Source organism: Mus musculus, chromosome X (assembly GCF_000001635.26).
Source record: "Mus musculus strain C57BL/6J chromosome X, GRCm38.p6 C57BL/6J".
NCBI classification, from domain to species: domain Eukaryota; kingdom Metazoa; phylum Chordata; class Mammalia; order Rodentia; family Muridae; genus Mus; species Mus musculus.
This window is the reverse complement of record NC_000086.7, coordinates 153,549,284-153,563,209: the sequence shown is the minus strand read 5'-3', so window position 1 is coordinate 153,563,209 and position 13,926 is coordinate 153,549,284. Positions and strand designations below refer to the sequence as shown.

Sequence of the window (13,926 nt, the reverse complement as noted above, 5' to 3'; positions counted from 1 at the left end):
TACAGTACCAAGGGATCTGACACCCTCTCCTAGACTCTGTGGGCATAAAATACACATATATTTCACAGACAACAAACACAAATATATACAATTTTCGAAAATTCAAATAAAGTGTAGATATTTTCCAAATTTTCCCCTTATCATTTATACATTGCTTCAATAATTTGATAAATTAGCTGGCCTATAAGGTAACAAAATGAGAGCACACAGGAAAGTAACATAGTTTAGCCCATTTTATTAGCACTCACCATGTTAACACTGGTTATTTGAATATTGGAATACATATTTAATAGATATTACAACACAAGAAATAATCCTTGGAAAAATGTTTTGTTTATTTTTGAAATGGCCTCACCATACAATTAGGGATGTTCTGGAACTCCCTGTGTAGACCAGGTTAGCCTTGAACTCACAGAAACTCACCTACATCTCCTTCCCAAGTGCTGGGATCAAAGACTTGGGTCATCATGTTTAGCTTGATCATCATTTATAAAAGCCCAATGCCAAGAATATCGGACGAAAGAATGATGATTTTATGAGGATGGAGAAAATGGAGCTAAGAGGCCAGACATAAAAGTGTGCATATTTTAATATTTTGTAGTTGGTTTTAATTGTCTGCTTGAAACAGCCTAGAGTCATCTGAGATGAAAGCCTCATTTGAGGGCACATCTAGATGGGCACATCTGAGTGTGGTTTGCCCTCATTGAACCTCTTAAGTTCAGTCCATAATATCACCTGCCTAAAGATACAGGGAACGCTCTTCAAAAGATAGGGCTCTTGGAGGGTGGTGATACGCACAAGGACACCAAAGTTCAAGTTTACATCTGATGGTGTCCTGGTAGTGAAGCTTTTAACAGAACACTTCTGACCCATCCCCACTTTCTTGAATCTCTTGACTTGTGATTTTTTCCCAACCCCCCAGTTTTGGTCCCATGTCCAGCATATTGAAGCCATTACATGTGCTATACCACTGGAAAAGTCTTTAACTTACCTGCTATTATTGTAACATTGGTTATATCTAGCCACCTAGTCATTATTGGAGCTAGCATGATTCACAGCTTTGGATGACATTTCTAGCCTAGTGGCCTTGCATACAGTTTTCTGATTGAATTTAAGGCTACTCCACAGGAAAGAAATCATAATGGGCATAGTAAACCTCGCAAAGAACTAACGGCTTGGAAGGTCATATGCTCAATGGGAGGCCTTATGCCCTACTACTACCATTTTGCTAAATTAACCTAGTTTCAAACTCCCCTCTAAATATCTAAATCAAGTGGAGGAGTCTATGGATAAAGGCACTTGATGCCAAGCCTAACAACCTAAGTTCAGTTGCTGGGACTCTGGTGATAGGAAAGTATCAACAACTAAGGCCTTCATGGGTATATGTGCATGAGTGAATACACACACACACACACATACACACACACACACACACACAGCTACACACAGAGGCACACACACACACAAATTAAGCTAACAAAAGTAAATAAAATGGTTAATTTTTTACCCATATATTAGTGCAGCTTTCAACCCTCAGCAGAGAAGCTTCTTGCAATGCACAGCAGTCAACAAACACCGAGACTCACAGCTACTACAAATCCAGAGCATAAATGACAGTGGCATGCTCAACCCCAACTGGAACATCTATGTCACTTCCCATGCCTTTAAGGCTCAGGGAAGATTAAGAGGTGGCAGAAAGACTTTAAGAACTAAACATTGGGGAGGACAAGAACACAGTAGTGTTTTCTGGGTATAACAAGACCACTGCAGTGATGAACTCACAGCAGTTGTGGTTGCCTACACAAGACTGGCAAGAGGTCAATCCAGTAAGCATTCTAGCATGCAAATAAGAGGGGATCCTGAAACCCAATCTGTAGCTGAATGGTATTGGCTGTTGATGGTTATAGAGAAAAGGAGTGTCTGTTTTCTTCTCTGGTAGGTTGCCCATAATCTGGTGGATAGCCTTACACTCATGGACATATTGACAGTGCTGATATCAGAGGGGTATAAATAAAGAGGTTGCCAAGTTGAGAGGGAACCACACACATGTCTAGGAAATGTTAGGAGGTATAGCAGTGGATATGTTTAAAATATACTGTATGTATATTTAATTCTGAAAGAATAGATAAAATTAAAAATTTGGAGAACCTTAGAAGAGAGCAACAAAATGAAGTTATGCAACCACAACCAATTTCTCCCCAAACTCAGTGCCACATGAACCTCTGCTTTATGAAGTATCCAAAGTTTAATATTTCACAACAGCAACACAAAAGGGGTACTCTAAACTAAAAAAAAAATTGTAGTGACTTGTGGGCACACTCATTCTTGTAGTGAAGACTACATAAGTGTATGCATATGTAAAGGCATCAAAATGCATATTAGCATTTTATTGTCTATGTGTGTATGTTTGTGTATATGCATGTATTCTTTTGAGTCTGGATGCATGCATGAAGGATGGATGTATATACTCATGTGTTTGTTTGTGTTTGTCTGTGTGTGTGTGTTTGTGTAGCAAAGGGCAACTTTTCTGTAGATTCTCTGGTGCTACCCACCTTAAAAATCTTAAAATCAGAAGAACAAAAACAAAACAAAACAAAAAAGTATCAGCAAAGTGTCTCACTGGCCTGGGACATACCAATAGTGTATACAGGCTAGCTGGCCAACAAGTGTCAAGGATACACACTTTTCCACATCCTCAGTGCAGTAAATAAGAGTTTCCAACATCACACACTGGTTTCTTTCTTTTTTGAAACAGTGTCTCACCATGTAGCCTCATAGTGATCTGCCTGTCTCTGCCTTGAGTGCCAAGAGTAAATGCCTATGCCACCATGCCACCATGCCAAGCTGATGGGGTTGCTTTTTTTTTTTTTTTTTTTTTTTTTTTTGGTTTTTCGAGACAGGATTTCTCTGTGTAGCCTTGGCTGTCCTGGAACTCACTCTGTAGACCAGGCTGGCCTCGAACACAGAAATCTGCCCGCCTCTGCCTCCCAAGTGCTGGGATTAAAGGTGTGCACCACCACTGCCGGGCTAGGGTTTCATTTTTTAATTGTGAGTTCTGGGGATCAAACTCAGGTCCCCCATGCATGTGAGGAATCAACTGAGTCATCTCTCCAGCCCCACTTTACGCTTTGAAAAACTTGTTTCACAATATGTCCTCAAGGGATTAAAAAAGTGTTAGCAAATATACAGTAAAGCTATCTGGAAAGGCATAGTTGTTTTAAAACATGCTGTAGACATTACTACCTGTTTCATGACCAGCACTGGTTGGCAGACCCGTTCTCACTGTCCTATTCCTCCTCCAATTTCTGAAGAGGTAGGCTAAATCAGTGCTGCACTTGCAGATTCCAGTCAAAATCACTGGTGCCTTTCGATGGGGTGAATGAAGTGTTTGGCCCTTCTGAGGGTCTTAGCACAAGAGATCATAATGAGGACTGTAAGAAACACCACAATGAGGTAGGGGTCCTAAAGTTGATGTGCTGCCTAAGATAGGACTGGAACTGCCACTACACCTCAGTTCATATCGATGTAACACCCTGAAACCATGCAGAAGTCCTAGCCAGTGACATTTAGGAAGACCCTGGGCTCTCCCTGTTGCCCAGTGAAATAAAGCTTCAGGGGGACATTTGTGCTAGCTCAGTTCTGACCCTCCTGTGTCTGCCGATCAGGGGGTTGTTCACACCACTCCCAACCTTCTAGAAACTGATGTTCCTTCTCATCATATTCCCCAGTCTTCCCTACCCCACCCCTCTCCCTTGACACCATCAGAGACAGAGTGACACATATTTTCACATCTTATTATTTTCACCATCATACAAATTAGTTTGTGGTGAAAAGTGGCCTTGACAGGACCACAGCTCAGCTCCCAGACCCGTTCACTGATGTTTCATGGGTCTTTGGACCTGTTCAGGGTCTAGGAGCTGGCCAAGTCTCCATTCGGAACCTGGTCACTGTCAATGCATGGTGGAACTTCCTCCGGCTCAGACACATTGGCATTCTCATGAGAGAACAATGCCACTGTAATCTCACTTGGCTCCAAAGCCATAGTCGGTTCCGGTTCGATCAGCTCCAGTTGGCTCCGCATCAATCGAAGTTCAGTAGCACTCTTGATTCGTCTCCTAATTCTCCTTCTAAGTGATTGTTCCCCCTTCTTCGTAATCTGAAAGAACTACAGTCATAAGGGCACTGGTTTGGGGAAAAGATAGAACGTGGATGAGGATTCATGTAAAGGGGTAGAGGTAGATGGGAAGTTTATTGTAGGCCTGAGAAAGTCTTAGGGGAAAGAATGACTGAAGAAGGGAGGGAATGAGCTTAGCTTGGGATCTCTCACCTTAAATGTAATTCTGCTACGAGAAGGACGAGAACGATAACAGCAAAAACCACAGCAACAACGACAGCAACCACAGGAACGAGACTGAAAAAGAGAACGAATTAAGGAACGATGAGATCTCTTGGGAAGCTTAGATCTAGGGTTTCGCTTCTTATTAAGCTTGAATCTTTTGGCGGCGGTCTTAGGCTTCGATCTTTTGGCTTTGGCAGCGGCGGCTGCTGCTGCTGCCGCAGCTCTAGACCCGTGGACTTTCTTGGCCACCTGAGCCATAGCGGAGCTCGCCAGGGACTGGCCCCAGAGCTCTGAGCACCCTGCTTATCACCCTGTCAGAACAATGGTGGGCCACACCCCTCAGCCCTGATTGGTCAGCAAAGCTCTCCCTAGCCAAAGGCAGCTAAGGAGTGGCTGAGACCTCACAAAGCCTTACCTCTGACCCTTTTGAAGATATCTAACCTATGCCAGCCAGGTATAGTGTAAAAGTTTGGAAGTCCATGCAATGTGTGCCTGCTGCCATGGCCCCTTAATCTATGCTTATCGATCCTCTAACTCTTTTAAACTATAATCTCCCAATTAAATCTTTTCTTTTATAAATTGTACATGGTATCTCTTCACAACAAACAAAAATAGCTAAGACTGATCAGCAATGGGAAGTTGATATGATAAAAATATGTCTTACATGTGTGTGCGTAAAATTATCACAGAGTGAATTTTTAAGGGAAAAAAAACATTGCTGAATTAGGTATTGTGCAGAATGAAAATGACAAAGAATCAGTGAACTTTGAGAACACATCAACAAAATCTGTCCTTAATCTAAGATATTCTGTATTTTATGTTATTTGTGTAGGGGTCGTGTCTGCATGTTTGTCTATGGACCTATTCATGCAGAGCTTCATCAGGGATTATTATTTTTATTATTATTATTGCATATATGTCTCTAAACATAACCTGATTGGTTCATATAATGGTACCTGCACTTAACGTTTTTAGGGCTGACACTTTGCCACTGGACAGTCAAGTGTTGTGCTCTTCATTGGGGAAAACGATTTCTCCTTTCTTCATGCCTCAGTTCCCTAGAGTTGTTTGTGTAAACTTAGGCCCCATGGGCATTTCTTTGTCCACTTTGGCATGCCTGTTTGTGACATCCTTGTTAAGCTCACATTTGAGCAGTGATGTTGGTGAGAGTTTATGGGTTTAGCTTTAGCCGTGAAAAAGAGATGCAATCTTACAGCAAATTCCCTGATCTCTGGCTCTTACAACTCTTTCCTCTGTTTTTTCAAACAAACTCTATATAATTAATTTACTGTATATATCATCAAATTTAGACTTCCCTCTTTCTCTTGAGTCTGAGGTTTGTGCTTTTTAGCGGAATATAGTTTCCCATCTGTGTCTAAGGTACTGATAATATAAAAGTTAGTTCTTTCTTTATAATCTCTTAAGATCCCATGTTTGCATTTTGAATGGATAATTTTCTCTTTGAAACTGGGTGTTATTCCCAGCACACACGTGAAAGCTCACAGATATCTATAATTACAGTTTCATGAGATCTATCATTCTATTCTGCCCGCATGGGGCATTACAAAAATTTTAACACCAAAAAAGTCAGGTACCTTTATGGTATTCTCCTATAAATTAACTAGAAACTAGTGGTTATTTCTGTGCCACAGACCTATGACTGATTTGTGTTTATATTTTTCTTTTATAGTTTTTCCACATTTCATAGAAATCTGATATGTTACTTTTATAAAGTCAAAGAAAATATTTAAAAAAATAACAAACACAAAACAAAGGCAATTCCTGTGTTTCTTCTCTGCCATTGTGGCTTAGCTCCTGCCAGAGGCCTGCCAGTTGCTATTCTAGCTTCTCATGCTGCTTCTTTGCAGAGAAGAACAGATGTTCTTTAAGCTAGTGCTGATTAAAGATTCAGAAAGGTAGGCTGTCTGTTACCATTGCTCCTTTGTACTCTTTCCACCGTCTGAAGCTAATAGGATTGTATAGAAGAAAAGATGGTGGTCACCTCCTACTGCTCTTACAGACAAGCTCTATAGAGCTCCTTCTCTTATTGTTTGGAGGGAGCAGACTGTATAAACCTTTAAAGACTGAAGTCCTAGTGTTTGTGCATGCGTGCACAAGTGTATGCATGAGAGGAGGGATGAAAGAGTGGTGGTGGGGGAGCATAACCTACTGAGGGGTCTATGTCTGTTTATATTGTTCTCTACTTCTATAAGTGATTCTTTACCACTTATAATTTATAGTGTTAGAATACATATAACCTTGAAGATTATTCCATTTTTCATCTTGCTGGTGACAATCTTTGTGTAAAGAAGATGGCACATAATCAGTCTAAATTACCACAGCTTGTTATTGATTCTGGCTTTTGTGTTGCCGAGGTTTTTGAGTAAGCTTTCCCTCATAAGATGTTGAGTTTTGGTCCTCCTTTATTGGCATATGCCAATCTCAGATAAACATCTTTGATATATTTATTTTCCTAAATTAGTGCTAATTTATCTATGATTTTAGGTTAAACCCAACATTTAGCTCATCATTAGGGAACTTTTATGATCTTTCTCTATTTTCTTCCCTCCTTCCTTGTTTCTTGAATTTATTTATTCAGAAAATATTTATTAAGCCAAGCATTTATCATTATACAGCAGATATTACACCTACTATAGTAGTATGAATGTGGGCACATATGGCTCTTACTGTCCAAAGACATGACAGAGTATTTAAAAATAAATCTTAATACATGTCATAATACTCTTACTGAGGGAGACATTAACTTAGAATATCCTAAGTAGATGTTTTTAAACATTCTTTTTTGTAATGGAGATGTTTTTGGCAGTCTGGTGGTATCTGCAATTTTTTTTTCAGAATAAGTTTTATATTTGTTTTGGATTTACTGTTTTATTTTAGGTGCATGGAATTTTGCCTGCATGTGTGCATATGCACTACATGCAAGCCTGGTGCCCACAGAGGTCAGAGAAGATTGTGGAAGCCCATGGAATTTGAGTTACAGATGATTGTGAGCCACCATGTGAGTATCACAAATCAAAACTGGGTCCTCCACAAGAGGACAGTTTATGTGTTCTAAACTGTGCAATCTTTTCTCCAGTCCTAAAAATAAGGTTTTAAATAAGCACAACAAAAATAAACGAGATTACTAATGTACAAAAATCCATACTGAAAAACAAAACAAGAAAGTAACCTCCTCCATAATAGCCTCAAAATAATACATAGAAATAAACTTAACAAAAGTGTCAACAACTTCTGAAATAGAGCTTTGAAACATTGAAAACAGAAACTGAGAAATTGAAGAAGACATTGGGAGATGGGAAGAGAAGATTGTTTTTACTTGTGGATTAGTAAGTAGATTTAATTTCAGGGTAATGGCCACTTTACTGAGAGTTATATATAATACTAATGAAATGTCCAGGTATGTTCATTGAAAATTATAGAAACTAACCCTAAAATCTGTATGCCTACCAAGACAAGACTACAGTGATGCAAACAATCATAGAATGGGAATGGAAGCATTTATTTTCACTTGGTTTGCAGTTTTCTTATCCTTCGATTTCCATCCTTCTTTAAGATATAAAATAACATTTTTATTTAATGTGATTCTAATAATTATACATTAATTCGGTGGGTAAATGAAGTGCTACTATGTGATTTAGGGAAATAAACATGGTTTCTTATCAGTGAATTTATCGTTTATAGAGTTCATGAGTGCACACACATGTGAACACATGTGCACACACAGACACAAGGAAATCACTGACATTTGTATTACAGAAAACTAAGTATGCAAGTGTCAAAACATCTTGTATTGATGGAAATAAAGAATAGTGATGAAATTTTTAAAGGTGATTTTATATTGTTTGAAAAACAAACATTAGGATTGGGTAGAACACTTCAGACCATTGTAGGCAACTATTCGGTTAATGTAAATATGTGCTTTGACCTATACTGAGAGATCAGCTATGGTCTCTGAGTGAGAAGACAGATATGAAGGTAGAAGATAGATGCCAGTTAGCTTCATTTCAGATGAGTTCATTTTCAAGTTTACTCATGACAGAACCACAGTCTTGTTAACTTCAGCAGTTTGAGTTCTGGCGTATTGCAAAGAAGAAAGCAAATTGCACATCTTTGGCATGTGGTAGATTTTTAGGCATGAGCAAAAGTTATAATGGTTGTCTCATGATGTCTTTTTTTTCTTTTTTTTTAATTAGGTATTTTCTTCATTTACGTTTCCAGTGCTATGCCAAAAGTCCCCCATACCCTCTCCCACCCACTACCCTACCCACCCACTCCCACTTCTTGGCCCTGGCATTCCCCTATACTGAGGCATATAAAGTTTGCATGACCAATGGGACTCTTTTTCCACTGATGGCCGACTAGGCCATCTTCTGATACATATGCAGCTAGAGACACGAGCTCTGGGGGGTACTGGGTAGTTCATATTGTTGTTCCACCTATAGGGTTACAGACACCCCCCCCAGCTCCTTGGGTACTTTCTCTAGCTCCTCCATTGGGGGCTCTGTGATCCATCCAATAGCTGACTGTGACCATCCACTTCTGTGTTTGCTAGGCCCCGGCATAGTCTCACAAAAGACAACTATATCAGAGTCCTTTCAGCAAAATCTTGCTAGTGTATGCAATGGTGTCAGCGTTTGGAGGCTGATAATGGGATGGATCCCTGGATATGGCAGTCTCTAGATGGTACGTGCTTTCGTCACAGCTCCAAACTTTGTCTCTGTAACTCCTTCCATGAGTGTTTTGTTCCCAATTCTAAGAAGGGGCAAAGTGTCCACACTTTGGTCTTCGTTATTCCTGAGTTTCATGAGTTTCACAAATTGTATCTTATATCTTGGGTATTCTAAGTATCTGGGCTAATATCCACTTATCAGTGAGTACATATCATGTGAGTTCTTTTGTGATTGGGTTACCTCACTCAGGATGATGGCCTCCAGGTCCATCCATTTGCCTAGGAATTTCATAAATTCATTCCTTTTAATAGCTGAGTAGTACTCCATTGTGTAAATGTACCACATTGTCTGTATCCATTCCTCTGTTGAGGGGCATCTGGGTTCTTTCCAGCTTCTGGGTATTATAAATAAGGCTGCTATGAACATAGTGGAGCATGTATCCTTCTTACCAGTTGGAACATCTTCTGGATATATGCCCAGGAGAGGTATTGTGGGATCCTCTGGTAATACTATGTCCAATTTTCTGAGGAACTGCCAGACTGATTTCCAGAGTGGTTGTACAAGCTTGCAATCCCACCAACAATGGAGGAGTGTTCCTCTTTCTCCACATCCTCGCCAAGAACAGAATGCCAACTCTAACAACAATATTAACAGGAAGCAACGATAACTTTTCCTTAATATCTCTTAATATCAATGGACTCAACTCCACAATAAAAAGACATAGACTAACAGACTGGGTCTTTTTTTTCTTGATCAGTATTTTAATTTAATAAAGCTTGCTTTACATTTAGCCCAAAATAATAGAATTGGTTTTTTATTTCTAAAGTGAATCTCAATATCACATAACTAAAAATAGGATAAATCAATTTCCTTACAGAGGAAATGTGTGCTGAAACTAGGTGCTCCCAGAAATAAAAGACTGTATTGAACTATATACACAGGTGTGCTTGCCCTAGGAGTAATCAAAGTAGAAAACTGTAAGGACTTAAGCAAACATCTCAAATAGAAGAGATCAGTGCATGCCTCAGTAGCATGACTGTTATTTCCGTAAAATTTTAAAGGTTACCAGGTCAAAACTGATTCACTTATCTAAATAAATCATCCAGTCTTAGAAGTTTTGTTTTACAATCTTAAAACTTCAATGATCAAAGTGGGTTATTAGAATGAAATGTTCCATAAATACCTGTTAGATCCATTTGGTACATAACTTCTGTTAGTTTCACTGTTTAGTTTCTGTTTCCATGATCTGTCCATTGCTGAGAGTAGAGTGTTGAAGTCTCCCACTGTTATTGTTTGGCATGCCTTTATATGTTACTTGACCTGTTTCCCTTACTGCTTTTAATATTCTTTCTTTGTTTCATGCATTTGGTGTTTTGATTCTTATGTGACAGGAGGAATTTCTTTTCTGATCCAGTCTATTTGGAGTTCTGTATGCTTCTTGTATGTTCATAGGCATCTCTTTCTTTAGGTTAGGGGAGTTGTCTTCTATAAATTTGTTGAAGATATTTACTGGCCCTTTAAGTTGGGAATCTTTGCTCTCTTCTATACCTATTATCCTTAGGTTTGGTCTTCTCATTGTGTCCTGGATTTCCTGGATGCTTTGGGTTAGGAGCTTTTTGCTTTTTGCTTTTATTTGACTGTTGTGTCAAAGTTTTCTATGGTATCTTCTGCACCTGAAATTCTCTCTTCTATTTCTTGTATTCCGTTGGTGATGCTTGCGTCTATGTATCCTGATCTCTTTCCTCAGTTTTCTCACTCCTGGGTTGTCTCCCTTTGTGATTTCTTTGTTTCTATTTCCATTTTTAGATCTTGGATGGCTTTGTTCGTTTCCTTTGGCTGTTTGATTGTGGTTTTTTTTGTTTTGCTTTGTTTTTTGTTTTTTGGTTTTTTTTTTTTTTTTTTTGCAATTCTTTAAGGGATTTTTGTGTTTCCTCTTTATGGGCTTCTACCTGTTTACCTGTGTTCTCCTGTATTTCTTTAAGGGTGTTATTTATGTCCTTCTTAGAGTCATCTATCACCATCATGAGAAGTGATTGTAGATCCAGATCTTTTTTTTTCTGGTGTGATGGTGTATCCAGGACTTGCTATGGTGGGAGAATTGGGTTCTGATAATGCCAAGTAACCTTGGTTTCTGTTGCTTATGTTCTTAAACTTGACTCCTACCATCTAGTGCTACCTGCCCTCGCTATATCTGACTGGAGTCTGTCCTTCCTGTGAATCTGGTTGTGTCAGAACTTGACAGAGTTCAGCTGTCTGTGTGATCCTGTGATCCTGTGATCTTGAGTTCCTGTGTGTGTCAGAGCCCCTGGGAGTCAAGCTGCCTCTGAGACCCTGAGATCCTGGTGTGAACAAGTTCCTGGGATCCTGTGGTTCTGGGCATGTTAGCGTGCCTGGGAGTAGAGCTTTTCCTGGGTGTTGTAGAACTAGGTGCAGTGTTAGCATCCAAGTTCTGCTCAGGGCACCTCTGATTCTGTGATCCTGGGTGTGTCAGGGCTCCTGGGACCCTGAGATTCTGGTGTGACCATGTTCCTGTGATCCTGTGATCCTGTGATCCTGTGATCCTGGGCATGTTAAAGTGCCTGGGAGTGGAGCATTTTCTGGTGTTGTAGAACTGGCTGCAGAGTTAGCATCCAAGGTCTGCTCAGGGAATCTGTTATTCTGTGATCCTGGAAGTGTTAGAGTGTTTGGGAGTAGATCTTCCTCCTGGTATTGTGGGACTGGCTGCAGAGTTCGCTCCCAAGGTCTGCCTAGGGCACAGGCCCAGACCAGAAGGACAATTTCCATCCTACAAACACCATAGCCAGAAGTGTAATGCTGTCTGTGGATCAAGCTTTTAGTTAATCAAATGGATTCTTTTTATTTATTTATGTCGTATTTTATTTATAATTTAGTGGGCAGCATTGTCTTTAGAGGGATGTTTCCTGTACATGGCCTGATCTCTTTTGCCATAAGATTTGTTGAGCATAGAACAAAGTATTTCTTCTTATGCTATGAACTGTATTTCTTCCAACATTTCTTCATTATACAGATGCTAAATGTCCTGGCTATCTTCAAACCTACAATGTCAGTGAAGATTATTGATACCAGAGGAAAATTTGATAAAACTCAGAGCTTCAAAATTAAATGGAAGTGCTTTGTGTATAAAAACTATTTCTGTTCATTCCATAATTATTTATAGTTTTGCACATTTGTATATGTGCCATATTGAAAAGATTTTTCATACACTTGGGAGACACTATAGTTATTTCAGCAAATCGCAGTCACTTTTAATTAATCAGTGTTTTATAGAATTGAAAGAACAAAGTGATAGTCTTCTAGCATTTAAATGTTTCTTACTTGACTGTTACTATAATAAAAATTACATTATTAATCTTCTCTAATGCTTTAGATTCATCCAGTATTCTTTGTTAATTAACACATGTTGTGCTGATTACTAGAAAGAATTTGTCAGATCTTTGAATATGATATTATTTAGGAAACTGTAAATAACTGTGCATGAGTTATTTTGTATATTCTCTTCTTAGAAAATACAGTTAGATATATTTCATTAATTTTCAATAAGCAAACTAAATGCATTTATAGAAACTTTCTAAGAGAGAGAATGGTTTAGGAATAACTAAGAAAGTGTGGATACAGTTAATAAGCCTTTTAAGTTTTAAGGAATAATACTAGTTTTAAGGATTTTCAAATGAGAAGCTTGAATTTTAGGATTACCCATTTTAGAAGTCTCTACAGGAATATCTTGTAGTAGATATTTATTTCATTTAGAACCAGTTTGATTAATTATCTTTATTTACATTCCAAAGGTTGCCCCCTTCCTGGTCCCCCTCCCCGAGTACTTCACTCCATTCACTCCATCACCTCTCAACCCACGTCACCTCCACCTCACCGCCCCCCACCCCCCATATACAGCATCTCTCTTCCCTTGGGCATCAAGTTTCCACAGGATTAAGCACATAGTCTCTCACTGAGGGCAGACAAGTCAGTCCTCTGCTACACATGTGCCCAGGGCCACAGACCAGTCTATGTATGATCCTTGGTTTTTGTCTTAGTCTCTGGGATCTCTGTGGGGAGGTGGGGTCTGGGTTAGTTGATACTGTTGTTCTTCCTATGGTGTCTCAATCACCTTCAGCTCCTTCAGTCCTTCCTTTGACTTTTCCATACCGTTCCCCGGACTCAGTCCAATGGTTGGCAGTAAGTATCTGCATTTGTCTCAATCAGTTGCTGATAGAGATTCTCAGAGGACAGCTATGCCAGGCTCCTGTCTGCATGCATATATGGCCTCAACAATATGACCTCCATATTAGTGTCAGGTTTTGGTTTACATGCATGGGATGGATCCCAAGTTGGGCCGGTCACTGGGTGGCCTTACTTTCAGTCTCTGCTCCATTTTTCTCCTTGCATTTCCTAGAGACAGAAATAATTCTGGGTTAAAAATCCTGGAGATGTATGGCATTGAAGATGTAAACGATGAAAATACCTAATAATAATAATAATAATAATAATAATAATAATAATAATAAAGGAAAAAAATCCTGGAGATGTATGAGTGCCCCCCTACCTCAACTGGGAGTCATGTCTCTCTACTGGAGGTAGTCTCTTCCAGTTCCATCTCCCCACTTTTGGGCATTTCAGGAAATGTCATCCCCATTGAGTCATAAACCTTAATTTTTCCCAAGAAAATATTCTCATTTATAGTTGTCTTTTTAAAAGCCAATAAAAATGTCTTTCAATACCACTGTAAGAGCTTTCTTTTGATGTTTAATTTGTTAAGTTTAGCAAATAAAATCTCATTCTGTTTAAAGCTCCTTGCTTTTATGATTATAAGATTAAGTTATATGTAGCCCAAATTGAGGTACTCACAATGCCTGTTTTCACATTATGGAAACATATCTG

The 13,926-nt window shown here is 39.2% G+C and overlaps 1 protein-coding gene across 2 annotated transcripts; it reads right to left on the bottom strand.

Annotated features, from left to right (window-relative positions):
- Positions 1-3,774: 3,774 nt before the first annotated feature.
- On the bottom strand, positions 3,775-4,617 carry Cypt3 (cysteine-rich perinuclear theca 3). 2 transcript variants are annotated; one of them, NM_001310716.1, is made up of 2 exons: positions 4,328-4,617; positions 3,775-4,165 (listed from the first exon to the last, which is right to left on the bottom strand). In NM_001310716.1, exons 1-2 carry the CDS (start codon positions 4,595-4,597, stop codon positions 3,911-3,913), a joined length of 525 nt encoding a protein of 174 aa, NP_001297645.1. In that variant the 5' UTR covers positions 4,598-4,617; the 3' UTR covers positions 3,775-3,910. The 2 variants fall into 2 exon arrangements, with proteins under 2 accessions (NP_001297645.1, NP_775543.2); NM_173367.3 differs by having other exon boundaries at positions 3,775-4,156.
- Positions 4,618-13,926: the final 9,309 nt, after the last annotated feature.